This window comes from Eurypyga helias, unplaced genomic scaffold, assembly GCF_000690775.1.
Source record: "Eurypyga helias isolate BGI_N326 unplaced genomic scaffold, ASM69077v1 scaffold18332, whole genome shotgun sequence".
Classification (NCBI taxonomy): domain Eukaryota; kingdom Metazoa; phylum Chordata; class Aves; order Eurypygiformes; family Eurypygidae; genus Eurypyga; species Eurypyga helias.
The window spans coordinates 8,695-23,887 of record NW_010235484.1 but is presented as its reverse complement, the minus strand read 5'-3'; the positions used below and the strand labels follow the sequence as shown (position 1 = coordinate 23,887).

Here is a 15,193-nt window from a genome sequence, read left to right as displayed (position 1 = left end):
AACCGAGGGATGTGCAGCTGCTGCTGGAGATGCGTCCCTGCAGCTTTTCCTCTTACCCCACCTGTCGGCCACGCTGGGAAGCAGCACAGCACCAATATATCCCGACACATGAAAGTACTCGCTAAGAGTGATTCTGCCCTCACACCGAGGTACTTTCCCAGGCCACTATTTTTTCCTGCATTCTTTTTTTACTGTTAAAAGTGATATCAGCATCTATCATAAGAAATCGCAGTACAATAACACTAAAGAAAGGGCAAAAATACCAGATCATTAAAGCTTTTCAAAAAACAGACAACTACCCTCACTTGAAAGCATTTCCTATCTGTTCAGATTCCAAATACAGGAAAGAATAAAACTGCTGGGCTAAACTCAATGGAAAGGGTCAAGATTTGTCTTCACAGCATTATCAGATCATTGCTAACAGTGCATTTGCTATGGGATTTAAAGTCTCTGAAACAATCTGACAAAACAAACATTAAATAAAACACAAAAAAAAAATTCACCAAAACAACAAACAACCAAAATTATTATGTCTTTACTGTCCCACAGTGTAACAGAGATAAGGATATCAATGCCCGTGCTGGATGGCTTTCCTCATGGTGCACCAACGGCCAGTGAAGACACTACGGAGCTGCGGAGTAAAAGAATTGTCCCTAGGAAGGCTACACATGCAAACAAAACAAAAAAAGCACGATGTACTGGCAAAAGACAGGCAACTTGAAAACTCTCTGCTCTCTCAGTATTTTGTACCTGAGAAAAGGGCAAACAATTTTCCTTTCCTCTCTCAGTTCCATGTTTATTCACTGGATTAAAAACTACTAACACAAAGCCTGCAAACGGATGCAAAAAGACTTCACAGCTGTTGTATCTCTGTGGACACCACACTCATAATATCAATTAGCAGTGAGGACAGTTTTCTTATTGCTACTACAGGGAAGCAATCACCAGAGTATTCAAAATTCAGGGCAGGCTTTTTGAGAGAAGGCTGTTTTGATTTTGCTACAGTGTCTGGCTAGCTGTCAGCAAGGCTGACAGCCTGAACGACGGCGTTTTCAAACCGTGGCAGGTACATTTCAGCAGCCAACGCACAGCACCACATACCTGGGAAGGGCTGGATTTGCTGAACCCTTACACAGCTTTGTGCGAAGCACAGGGTGGCTCACCGAGAAGCTAATACAGATGAATCCACTGATCTCTGAACAAAAATTTACCATGATGCTCCTGCGAAAAAAAAAAAAAAGGAATCCGAAGCTACACTCGCCTATTTGGAGCCGCTGAAATCTGTTACAATAAAACTGTGAAGAGTGGAGCTGGGTTGCAATTGCCAAGCAGATTTCATCTGGCAGTACCGTAGTAGCACCTGGTTACAAGGGGCTTAAAAGCCTTAGATGAGCGCTAAGGCAGTTACGCACTTCTACCTGATAAATACGAACGTTACGTTCGAATACAAATGAAACACAAACTCAGCAGGTCCAAATGACAGTGTTCACTAACAATTACAACACCCAAAGCCCAGTCATGAAACCATTGCCACATGTGTACAGTGCTGCTGCAAGGGGCTTCTGCAACAGGAAATGCACCAGCACCCCAAAGGAAAATCTGAAGATGCTACTCACAGGTCCAGCTGGATGCAACAGCAGAAAAGGTGACTGTGAAAGGTATTCCGTGTAGTAACGTGACAGCATTACTCTGGGTGAATTCCCAATCAACTGCAATTTTTGTGTGAAAATACTCTTTATAAACAGAAGTTACCAGCAATAACAAAACATAATGTCTTACTTCAGCCACACCAAATAATTAGACAATTTAGTAGATACCTGTCCCAATATTTGTTTTAGCTGCCACTTGGTAGGATGGTGACAGATTTTAGTTTCCATCTCTGTTGATTCTGAAGTTTTTGTCATTATGGTGACCTAAGCACTGATTTCTCACTCTTGTCTACTTTATACAGCCAGATAAAGCTAGATTCCAGCTCATAAAACAATGCTCTTAAGATCACTGAAGATGAAGAGTTTATTACTTTGAATCTAAGCAAACAAGCCCCAAAACACATAAGCAGCAGCCTAATTTTATTACAAAGCATACCTAGAGGCCTGTATTTGCTGTCAGACAAGCTGTAAGCCTTCCTCTAGGAATTGCTCTGAATCTGGGCTAATAATTTACTACATGAAGTAGTGGCAGTAATATTGTAAACAGACAGTACAAAAGATACATACACAGAAAATTTTCTTTTGAAATCTGCCAGGAAATGGGCTGTTCTGAAGCTATATATAAAAATTCCATAAGTAAAAATACTGTCTTGTGATTTTTTTTCAGTTTTAGTGATCTAATGGAAAACTACAATTCAGTCATTTACTGATATTTAATGTAGAATGTAAACATGGAAATTTTTTGTTCTTATTTAATTTTGAATATTTCTATAGACTTGTGATGGGCTGACCCTGGTTGGAGGGCAGGTGCCCACCAAAGCTGTTCCATCTCTCCCCTCCTCAGCCAGGCAGGGGAGAAAAAAATGGAACAAAAGGGAGTTTAGATAAGGACATGGAGAGATCACTCACCAGTTACTGTCATGGGAAAAGCAGACTTGACTTGGGAAAATTAGTTTAATTTATTACCAATCAAAGCACAGTAAAATAATGATAAACAAAAACTAACCCTTCCCCCCACCCCTCCCTTCTTCCCAGGCTCACCTTTGCTCCCCATTTCTCTACCTTGTCCCCCAGGGAATGGGGGTTGTGGTCAGTCCATCACACTTTGTCTCTGCTGCTCCTTCCTCCTCCGGGGAGGATCCTCACACTCTGCTCCTGCGTGGGGTCCCTCCTACAGTAGACAGTCCTCCACCAACTCCTCCAACATGAGTCCTTCCCACAGGCTACAGTTCTTCACGAACTGCTCCAGCATGAACCCCTCCCACAGGGTGCCATCCTTCAGGAGCAGCCTGCTCCAGCCTGGGTCCCCCTGGTGTCCCAAGTCCTGCCAGCAAACCTGGGCTCCGTGCTCCACAGGGCGACAGCTCCTGCCAGGAGCATGCTCCAGCACAGGGTGCCCATGGGGTCACAGACTCCTCCCGGGGTCCCCCTGCTCCAGCGTGGGGTCCTCCCTGAGACTTAATGAAACTGTAGCTTATCTACAGATGGAGATACAAAATCTCTAGATCCCAGCATTTCTGATTGCAGTCTGGCATCTAACCTCTTTATATTCTCACTCTTGCGAGACATCTACAACAGCAAGTATTTTCCCCTCTATAAATAGACTTCAAATAAAGCAAATTAACTAATGGGAAGTGATGTTCATAAACTAAGAAATAAAGTAATAGTTGTTCAACTGAGACTTTACGCTTGAATCCCTTGTGGAGCAAGAGCTTTTATAACAGATTCTTACTCTGTATAGTATTTCATCTATTGCTAAAGCTGAATATTGTATTAATGCCATTTTATAACTGTGCATCACAGAGAAAGCAACAAGACACAGAATTTAGATAAAGTAGAGCTATTCTGTGCCTTCAGCAGTTAACTTCACATTTACATGCAGAATTATATAAGGCTGGCATTTGGATGCAAAAATGTTCTCTTATCACTTCTCCAAACAACAGGGAAGTTTCTGTAATTACACGAGACTTGCTGGCTGAATTGCCACCCGCAGTGATACCAAACAGGAAGGGGAACAGCCATCGTGCATCCGTGACAGAGCTGCATGCTACGAGTTCAGAAACAAAGTCTTTGCACAGGAGGCAGTGCTACATGCAGTATGCTATGCTCGGTATCACAGCATTGCACAGATAATCAAATAAAGTAGTCTTAAAGCTGGAACACAGCACTGATTAGTGCTAAATCAAGGATATGGTATACAACGCTGCAGATCAGAGCCACAGGGAAAGGCTCAGAACCCACCTGGCTCCCCGTTAAGAGGTTGGCCAGGCAGCTGTACTATGTGGCATAGTGGATAACATAGTATATGATCCATGAGTAAGATGCTGCTGCAATTATCATGGTCACTGTTGTCTAGCAAAAGGCACTTCTTCAAGGATCAGAAGAGATATGTAAAGGGAGAAGGGGAAACAATGCTTCTTTGCTTCTACCCTGTCGGTAGATTTAGACCCTGCTGCTTCTTCACATGTTGGTCTGCAGCCTGTTGGCTTAAAGTTGGGTGTGAGGCAAGTGGCTTTGGAACTGTTTTGAAAAGTGTTTCCACTATTATTTTTCCTGCTTTGTCTTCACTTCCTTCCTTCCTTCTTCAGATGCCCTGAGCTCTTACAGAGTTCTCACGTGGCTTATTCACTCTTACCCCAAGAACTCTGTCCTGCAATCACAGTTTCTATGCCATTACTCCCACCTCCACAATTCTTCCTTAGTAACTTTTTTTTTTTTTTTTTTTTAAACTTTGCCCTTTCTTCAGTAGGATCTTGAATCAAAGTCTTGGCTCAGTAAATCACAGCAGTTTCCACACTATCAGTATACAAAAGCTAGGCAAGAACCAACACAATTCCTTGTCTCAGGGCTCGTACAGCAGATACTGAACTTTACAAGTACTTTGCAGATGACAGATATGAATTATGACACTAATTCAATGACTGTCACTGAGTAATAATTAGGATTTCTGCCAAGTTAAACCTTTTAAAGAAAATAATAGTCTGCCAAAGAAAATCATCACCTGCTCAAGATACTAAGACATTTCTTTGGTAACTGATAAGCAGAAACCCTACCTTTCCAATATCATTAAACAAATTTTCTACTGTTACTCCTTACTTTAAAACAAAGAGGGAAAGGACAGCATGGCCTACAGAGCCCTAAAAACCTGCAGCTACATGTGAAGATTTCCACAATAATTTCACGGAAAGGTATTCTTCATACCAACACTCATTCTGAATCAGAATGAAAAGGAAGAAAGGAAAGGACTAAGTCGGACCAAGAAAGGAAGGGTAATATGTAGTATTACTCCACAGTAACATGGAGGGGAAGCTGCCTGGACAGGAAAGAGCAAAATCTCTCCAATTCCTGACTCCCAAAAGTCACTGTGAGTTATAAGAAACCATAGATCTTCCTGGAAAATTTGGAACAAACCAGCTAATTTTTAGGGTTTGAAAATGCTGCATCATGTACATTTGATCTGATTGAGGATCACAAAGAGTGTCCTAGGAAATTAAGTTTTTAAACTTTTCTACTTAAACAAATCCATGTTAGACAAGCCATGACAAAATCCAAAAGTATATATGTACTTTACTGTACCTTTTCCATGTTAACAAAAAGGTAAAGAATTAAAAATACAGGAGAACTTGTAAACCAACTGGAAAGTAAGATGCACTGGCATAGGGTAAACCCCTCCATATTGTACAGATCTTCATGCACTAGGCAGTCCTGAAGACCGTCACAGATTCAGCCATGTACACAAGCTTAAACGTAAGTAGCAGCGTTTTATTACTGTATATGTTTTTTCTTTTTAATAATCTGAGACTGCCTTAGCTCCTCAGTCCCATGAGCATATGGGCAAGATTCAGAAGGCAAAGAACAACCATCAGGATGATGAATGAAAAACCAGCAGAGACGTGTTTTAAATGCTTCAGCTGAAAGGCGTCGTTTCACATCAGGCTTATTTTTCCTTGATGGTTTCTCTTTTCTCCAGTCACGAATATGAACTCTCCCATTTAGAACTAAGATTTAAAAACAAACACAAATGCAGCTGTTAATAGACAGCCATGGGAATTGTACTGGAAGAAATGAATAGTGACAGACTGTGAATAAAATACATATTCTACAAACGGATCACTCAGGCAAAACCAAATGTGCCATTTGTAGAGGAATAGAAAGAAGTGCACAACAAACCGAGATAATACAGACACTGTCTAAAGAACTGATTGATGTCCCTGTGAGATGTTTTATGTGATGCTGAATAGTTTGAGGCACCTTTGCATCATCTTTGTAGAGGTTTGTCTGTTTACAGCGGTTAAGATAATTTAGACTAAAATCCTCTGAATTTAGATTTCAAGTCCTGACAAAGAAGTTTCAATTTCAAGAAATCCTTCCCATATTCAAAACTTTATTACTCCACACTAAAAAGGCGATTACCAGCAAAAATCTAGTGTCTTCTACTTTCACTACACAGAAATGCTCTTGCAAAGACAATGGTTCACTGACCCAAAAATACACTGCACCAGAGCGATGCCAAGTCTAATCCTTCATATGAATCAACAGTGAACTATTGTTGGTTAATATTCAGCACTTTATTTTTTTTTTTCAAATTCATTTGCTGCATTAGGATCATAAGCTGCACACACACATTTGTGAACCTCTGTCAACCCCTTAAATGTGTAAACAAAAGAGGAAAAAAAGGAAGTTAGTAAGAGAGAAAGAAAGAACTTAGATGAAAAACAGCAGTGAAAATTAGGAGGGAAGAATCTGCCACCTCTAAGTTGTCATGCTCTATTTTCATATTCTACGTCCATCATACCTTCTGTATCACACCCTTGTAGCTTGGCAGAGCTAACTGATACCATTCTGCACCCTGACGATCACTATTCAAAAGGTAATGAGTCCAGTGAGAGCTTCGTATCACGCATTTAGGCCTGGATGAATTTATCCCTCCAGGTTGTCTTGTGATACACAAATAGATCTGAGCTCACACAAAGCCAATCCAGAAATGGGATCAGCTGAGCTTTAAAATCTCTCTCAAAAGATGAAGAAAAATGAGCAGATATATTGCTATTTATGATCAAGCATACTTTCTTCTAGAAAATCAGTATGGCATTGGACAACATGCCTGATAAAAAGATACTGCAACTGATCAGTTACTCTAAGCCCCTTCTTTTTCACGTGTGTGTGCATCCACCTGTTTTCCACGTCTTCACAAGAAGAATACTTGAGTAAAGATGACAAAAGAGCTGTAGTCATGTTATTCTCCATCCTCTTTGGCACAGGCAATATCCTTCCAGACTACCTACTGGTAAAAGTCCCTTGTTACAATGACATACTACTGAAGGAAAGAATCAAATGGTCTGTGCTGAATCCCCAGGGAGTTTCCATGTGATGTAAATTACTGAGAAAGATTGATGTTAATCCTGGTCTTTCTTCAGAGGTAATGTGCAGACAGCATCCATGCCAAATTATAATGCTTATTCCATGTAACAGGCTGTAAATCTACTCCACCTAATCCCTACTAATAGGGAATAAAATTCAGACACATAATGAATGCAGTGTGACCCGCCCTTTTCAATGGATGGCATTTCAAAAGGATTTCAGTAACTTGTAATTGCCAAGAGTACAGAAATACTTACTGGATGCAAAACCTGGCTAAGTTAAACACTGGCAGCAACTAAGCTGCATACTCTAGATGATTTGTCATGGATTAGTTGATCAACATTTTACAGCTGATGTAGAATTGTTGGGGCATAAGACTTTAATAGACTTCTAAATTTGAAGCACCTTTAAGTACTGCTAAAACTTTAAAGATCTTGTATTACTGCAAAGGTAAACCTTGCTTTTGCAAAACTCCACACTGAGAAAAAAAAACAAACAAGCAAACCCAAAACAACCAAACAAAGCACACCACCACCACATCACAACAGGAAAAACAACCAACACCAGCTATCAACAAACCCAGCCAACCACAGAAACTTAATAAGTTCTTTCTGCCATGCTACCACAGGTTCTATAAACAGATCAGACCTCACAGCTATAGGTTCTTATGGAGACCACTTTTATTTCATGTTGGCATTTACATTGTGGGGCTTGGTAAGGCCAGAGTAAGTCTCAGTTAAATGCTTTAGTGAACTTGCTCTGTATTTGATGGCTCAAAATCATCAATACTTCACAGGAAAGACAAAAATTCTCCAAGTCAAACAATAGCGTTAAATTAATCACTTTATCTAAAGGGTTACCTTTTCAGATATGGTCAGTCTAGAACAATTCTTTGCTGATAGCAGCCTTACCAATCTCACTCAAACAAGTTTTACTAACAGTACCTTGGAACAATGGGCACATAATATTCAGTTTTCCACAAAGGTATAGAAAGCAGTTAAAAAACAAATGAAACACCACAATAATTTTTTCAGTTAACTTCATACAGAGAAGATAAAAGAGATGATTAAAGATAAACAAAACAAAAAACCCAAACCCTTTCTTTACCTTCAAATACTTGATGATTGTTCTTGAGTAGTGTCTGCAGGCCTCCATATTCACTCTTTAGCCTTTTTAAAGTCTCTTTATTTAAGTGTTCTGCTACTTCCTTCAAGGAAAGGCTTTCTGCAATAAATAATGGTGTAGCTATAGAAAATGTGTATGTATATAAATACTAAGAAAATTTAACTTTTATATAAATTAGTGATTATAAGCAGGATCTATGAATTATCTACCAGTACTGCAGCAGCTCTGTACTCCTAATATCACACATAATAGATGTTTTATGTGTATATTTTCTACAAAACAGCAGCTTTCGTTCTACAGGACTCGAGTCAGAATTTCCACAGTAGGACACGTTTTTTATTTTCCTTGCTCTTTTTACAGCAGCATAAAACTCTCACTGCAATAAGCACTGTTTAAATGCTTGTAGTTAGAAGCAAGAATGAATCAAAGGATCTCCTGTAACATTAACATATGACAAACAACAGTAACTAAGTAATAAAAATGGACACAGGAAAATGGGCAGATGGTAGTAGTGAGAATTAACTGCGTATAAAGTTAATAGCAACTTCTCCTCTTTTTCTTCCTGAGAGCAAAGTAAAAATTCCTAATCATATTGTAACCAAATGGCACTTCATAGTGCTTCTTACAGAATTATAGCTACTTACAGAATTATAGCTAAGTATTACGTGACTACCCACAAAAAACTATATTATTCTCCCCAAACAGACGTAGAGTGCTCTGTTTTGGTAAACTGGGAGGAGTTCTGTGATTGTTTCCATTTGCTCTTTTTTTTTTTTAATAAAATTTGATTTTGTCCTAGTAGTCCCTTAAGTGTGGAGGTTCTTTTCCCTCTACACCAATTTAAAAATACTCTTATACACCTTATTTGCATCACAGTGTGTAATAAAACATAGTGGGGAAAAAAGACTTTTTGAATGCTACTATACTGTTCTTGGTATTTTGTAAAATCTACTTTACTTACTAAATATACAAACATGTGAATTCATTGGAAAAGACAACATCTACCAGCAAAAGCAAAAGTTAAAGGAAAGACACCTCACCTCCTTGATTCCAGGTATTCCTATCTCCACTATGCATATTAGAACACGATTTTTGGGGTGTTGCATTTAACAGCAAGTTTGCCACGCTGAGGACCACATAATCTACAAAATCCCGAGGGAGGGAAGCACAATTTCTGATTTGTTCTACTTTTTCTCTCGGTTGAAATCCAGGCATCCAAATTGTACCAGCAGTCTCATTTTCAGGAAGCTCTGAGTCTGTTTCTTTGCATACCCCACCAGAGTGCTCCTTATGATTAAAGCCAACTCTTCCGTCACACGTGACCGCAGCACAGGTCTGACGGTTATTAATATACTGTGTTATCTGCTTATCAATCACAGCGCAGTCTGTAGGCGGATAGGTCCTGCTTTTTCCAATAAGGCACACCTATATTCGTAGAAACAGGTAAATCACTATTTATACAGAGCCTCATACTTACACACAGCCCCAGCCTGCTTCAAAAATCTACCTTCAGAAGATATCCATTCAAACTCAATGCCCATTTAGATCTGAGGGGATTTTAATTTTCAAATATTGGTGCCACAGAAGAAATCCAGTAATCAAACCATAATCCATCATGCCATACAAGAACAGGACAAAAGGATTGATCCTGATCCTCAGAACATTTACAAAATCTAAGCTGGAGACCCCTTCCTACTCTCAGAACATTTCACTTTGAATTTCACGGGACATGAAAAACAGCAAAATTAGGTTTTATAAGTTTTCCATCCTATAGGGTGGCAGAAGAAATAGCCATAAAACCTTTCCATTCTTTCTCGCCTTCAGGATTGTACCAACGGAGTTAAGAGCAGATTACCCAAGCAAACAATGAGTATTTTTAGTCTCTCTTCAGACCATATTGTCCCAAGTAACGCAACTGACTATGGACCGATCTTGCAACAACAATAACGAACAAACAACAATAATGAACCAACATCCATATGCTTCAGACAGCTTCAAAAAAAAAAAAAGACAAAAGCCCTACACAGTCCTAAATTACCCTTTTTGTCGATGGAATTCTAAGGCAATCTTCTTCCACGTGAAAGCCGCATACAAATCCCACTTGAGCAACAAAATCGAGGTATTCTCTGTACTGAGTTTTCTTGCTTTGTCTTCGGCTGTATTTTCCATGGAAATCAAAAAAGCAACATGGCAGCACAAAGTAGCAACATGAATAGGATGACCTACAAGAAGGATAAACTGCTGAATGGAAAAGTTATTTCAGAGAACACACAAATTTAACAAATAACCCAAATACAAGCATTAATGGAAATTTTTAAGTGGAGGAGCTTTGGGAAATAACATTTAAATGTTCCTCTTTCAGTAGATCCATTAGCATAATTAAAAATACCGCTTCACAAAGTATTTACTAGCACAAATTACTGCGCCAACTTGGTTTGCAGGACTAAATCTCTAGACATTGAACTACTGCAGCTGGTTGTGAAGAGCACAATGGTTCAAGGAAAGACAGAACCAACAGCAATTTTATGAAACAAACAAACAAACACCAAACAACAGATTCACATCTAAAGAATAAAAATCATTTCTGTTTTTTGAACTTCAAAAGCAAAATACTGTATTGAATTCTATGAGAATTCTGTGCTTCTACATCTGTGCTTCTTCATAGGAAGAGAAACATTTTGTAAAAATAACCAATTGGCATCAAAAGAAGCAAGTAAGTCCTGCAAGGACAGCAGATTTGGCTGAGAGAGACAGTCTTCACCTGGGTAATTAGGTTCTGTTGCTTGGTTTACTTTTTTTTTTTTTAAATTCCTTCCCATCCCACTGCCCTCCCTCTGCACATACCTAGCTGCAATTACAGGTATCCATGGTGTTAATTCATCTGAATGGTTTCCTATGAGCCAGTCAGTATCTGGAAAAAGATGACTGTCACCTGGCATGATGGTAGATTCCTAAAAAACCCCAATATATGAAGTGAATTTTATTATATGTTTCTTTAAATGCATTTTATTTATTAATAAAGCACTAAGCAATAATATAAACCCATACCAGCTGACAAGTACAAGGTGAATGAGAACTATCGACATCCACAATCCTCAGTCTGTACTTTTGCCAGGCAGTTTTTATAGTTACAAAAAAGTAATGTAACAATAGCTACCCAGAAAATATTGGTCAAAGAGTAGAATAACAATTCTGATTAATATATCTGGCACTCTAAATATCTGTAAATAAATATCATACATTGTATTATGATTTCTTGCCATTATCTTTCTGTCACATTTTTGCCCAGACTCAGTTTTTCAGAAAGCCACTTAATTTGTTATGGCTTACAGCCCTTGGACTCACACAGCAATTAATCAAAACGCAGATGCATTACTATCTTTTCTTCTTTCATAGACTCTTCCCAAATCAAATCCTAATACACAGAATACCACACTTCACACCCTGTCACTGACATGTAATAAACCTAATCCAGCCTAACACTTACCCTCTTACCGATGTTGCCATTCCAACCCCTTCCAAGTTGTGTCAATACTACCTTATGATACATGCAAAATCAGGAGCAAAACCAGGAGTAATAGTAGTCTATAAAAAGACATACGACTCTCAAAATAATTATTAGGCAGATTTGAAAAAAAATTAAATTTGAAACTCCACAGACCTTTAGGAAAAGCACTGAAAATCATGCCCATACTCTCAAGTTTATATACAATATGCACATTTTAAGGTCAAAATAGAATCTGCATAGGAATTTAAAAAAACAGTAACACTTAACAGGGAACTTCAGAGGTAGTTTCAGACTACCTCTATTACATTCCAGTTCCCCTCTTCAGAAAGCGCTGTGTTAGGTAGTTTATGTATCAGTATGGTGTATTATTGTTCACTTTAAATGCTATATCTCTGAGCATTTTAATTTATGTATATACATTTCTAGATAATCTATGTAGCAAATTTCGTTTTGGCAGGTTAGTTGATGTCAAGCCAAGCGTTTGATAAATGTTTTCTTATGTTTGATTAAACAAGTTACTCCTACGTTACATTTCAGTTTTGATTATTCCATTTAGGCATAGCATGAATTATCGGTGCCATACTCCACATTTTGACAGTCACTCATAATCAGGTTTGCATCTACCATGTCTGACAGCAGTTTGGCAGTGCAGAGTGCCACCTGTTACACTCATTTGTGTTGTTAGTATTGGCACTGAATGTCACGGGTGGCAATATTCATCCTGCAACTCACGCTTTAAGTAAAGATCAAAACAAAACTGGCTTCGAGTGTAACCAAAGGCTATGAGCAGATGCTTTCTGCTGTAGCCACAGAAGCCTTGCAAAACTATTTAACCCTTCCTGTTCATTATATGTAACTCCTTCCCATGTAAAATAGTCCTTTCCTTACATGCTATTTTGGATATTTTTATTGTTTCTGTATGGCTTTTTCAAGTGTTCTCTGTGCATTCCTTTTTCTCTTTTAAAAAAGACAAATAAAACCCATCCTTTTCAATCTTGTTCCCTCCTGCTGCACAGAGGAACAGCTGATGCTCAAAAGTTTCCCTGTAAGTCAAGAAATCTCAGAAATTGTGAGCAGCCAGACCTTAATAGGAAATGAGTATATAAAATTCAAATATTTCCACAATACAGAAACAAGGGCAGAAAAAAGAATTATGTAACATGAAAATGCTGTTTGGTATGATCACAAGTGACTTAATATAGTACAACAGAAACAAAGCAGCACCACAGCCTGATGTTTTGGATTGTTCCTTGAGGCTTTTCAGTAAGATTTGGTTGCAGACTGCAGCAAAGGAATCTGGCAATTTTTGGCAATCTGTACCAAAATGGCAGGGTGGCAAAGAGAAGGCTGCACAAGACTGTGAACGCTCCACCTCCCACCTGTGAAAACTGCTGCTCTTCTGTTGATTTAATGTAGATTGTCAGCATATGCTGAATTCACGTCTAAACAAAACTGTTAGAGAATAACTATAGGCGGAAAATTCATTTAATATATTGGAAGCAGGCAATTTTTGAGAGAACAGAGTGAGAAATTTTAGGACCCTATAGAACGAGAAACCAGGAAGACCTCACCTCCAATGGGCAACTGTTCATCATGACCACACTTTAATCGGTATCAGACTAAAAACAGATGGAGTTAAAGTGAATCTTCATGTGTTTGACCTGTTCCTGTTCCCATAAAAAAGCTAATGTGGAACCTGAAATATAATCCCTCTTTCAGACTCATTTTCCTACTCATTTTTTAAAGGCTATTATTGCAATTACTTACCACAAGGTCAGTATAGCAGAAGATTGGCTGCTTTGAGGTTCAACCATTTTGTCCCCCAAAACAGCACACAGCACTAGGTCAGAATCACTTTCAAGAATAAACTAACAACTTTGGATACTAATATCTTTTATGAGGTACAGTGGTGCAAACAAAGCTGCCTAATACTGATCCTCCAGTAAAATCAAAGATTGTTTCACGGTGTGCGTGTCTGTACATGCAGTAGGAAATCACACTAATCTTCTCAGCTGAAAAATAAGTAATTTGCAAACATGCAAGGGTATGATACAGCATTATTCTCATAATCCCCTTTACAACTTACTTTATAGTCCCACAAGATGTATGGGTGGCGTCACACCAAACCCACAGATCACTCTGGACAACTGTCTGTAACTCGGTATGCTTGAGTACATTTGCACAAATGAAGCAATGAACAAATAAAGTTACAAATCAGTAAGATTGACATACTTTTGCACAATACCTCTAAATGAGTTTCTGGTCCGTACATGTCCCATATTTTTCTTCTCCTCACGTCAATTCCTCTACCTGAATGCTGAAATATTTGAACAACAAAAAGCATTAATTTTAAGTAATACTTTTAGCAGAAACTGTCAAACAGGCTCACTAAATGTACATATTAACACTGATTATTTCATTCATACTAAAATTTAGACGCATAATGAAACACAGCTTCACCATTTCAGGCAGAAGCTGAATACTTTTAAGCCCTCCTTTCCCTTCTAAATATGATGGGAAAGACTAGGAAACACAAAGAATGTATCTGGTTTGAAATTTTACCTGCGCACACCTACTGAGACTGCTCTTGAAAATCTGGATCTCTACAAAAGTAAAAGCAGAGCATGTTTTTTTGTTTGTTTGTTTTTAAAATATCAAAACCTTTCATAAGGCAAGTATTACTGTAGCACCCACAGGGCTCAGAAGAGAGTGAGATTCTAAGTAGTCCTTGCTGGGAGAACCACCTTTCAACTACTGAAGTCAATTAGGCTGTTGGAGTCCATGCTTTTCCCTGTGTGAACTGATGGGAAGAGGAAATAGGACTGGAAACCAAAGCAAGAAATAAAGAATGCATAAGTAAAAGTGTATAAACTTCAAAAACCCTGTGCAGAACTTATTAAAATTGATTTCTAAAAAAAAAAAAAATCCCATAAAACTCTCACACACATCATTTGTTGACAGTCAACCATATTTGTCAGTGCTACAGGAGGGATGTGCTAACGATCTACAAAAAGAAATATCTGCAGAGAAAACAGCATCTTTCATTAGATCGAATTTTTCTGGCCACACAAGGATAAAGAGCTTGTGTTAGGAGAACTCAGGACATTTTTCCCTGCCCAAACAACATCTATTCCCCTAATAGGAGATATTAATTTCCTCTACAAATTTTACCACATTCCCCCAAAAGTGGAAAATGCAGTTTTCTGAAACAGACAGACCCAACTCCACTGGGTTTTGTTCAACCTCACTGACCTTTTTTGTTGTTCAGAAACTATGCCTCAGGAAACTGAATTTTGTTGTTGCCACATTTTCACTCCCAAAAGCACAGTATGTTGTTAGGCATTTTCACAACAAATTGCATAATTGTTGTCAAAGTTATAGAAAAATATTTTCAGGACATGACAAGTAGAATTGAACTTCAGTAAAATTAAGGTTATGAAAAAATCTCATTTAAAGGCTCTTGTGAAAGAGGATCTGAATGTTAAGATTCCACATTCCTTTTTGCTTTGTCTACACCATAACTAAAATACGCCATTACTTTTTCTTTCTC

The 15,193-nt window shown here is 38.4% G+C and overlaps 1 protein-coding gene across 1 annotated transcript in view; it reads right to left on the bottom strand.

The window, feature by feature from the left end:
- Positions 1-5,196: 5,196 nt before the first annotated feature.
- The window catches only part of TRMT44 (tRNA methyltransferase 44 homolog (S. cerevisiae)), a gene marked incomplete at its 5' end in the record, with an annotated part of 15,590 nt that continues 5,593 nt past the window's right edge, over positions 5,197-15,193 (bottom strand). The window contains 6 exons of the mRNA XM_010146780.1: positions 5,197-5,647; positions 8,118-8,234; positions 9,176-9,560; positions 10,174-10,357; positions 10,980-11,086; positions 13,889-13,960. Coding sequence (XP_010145082.1) covers positions 5,415-5,647; positions 8,118-8,234; positions 9,176-9,560; positions 10,174-10,357; positions 10,980-11,086; positions 13,889-13,960 — 1,098 coding nt within the window. The remainder of the gene's footprint in view (positions 5,648-8,117; positions 8,235-9,175; positions 9,561-10,173; positions 10,358-10,979; positions 11,087-13,888; positions 13,961-15,193) is intronic.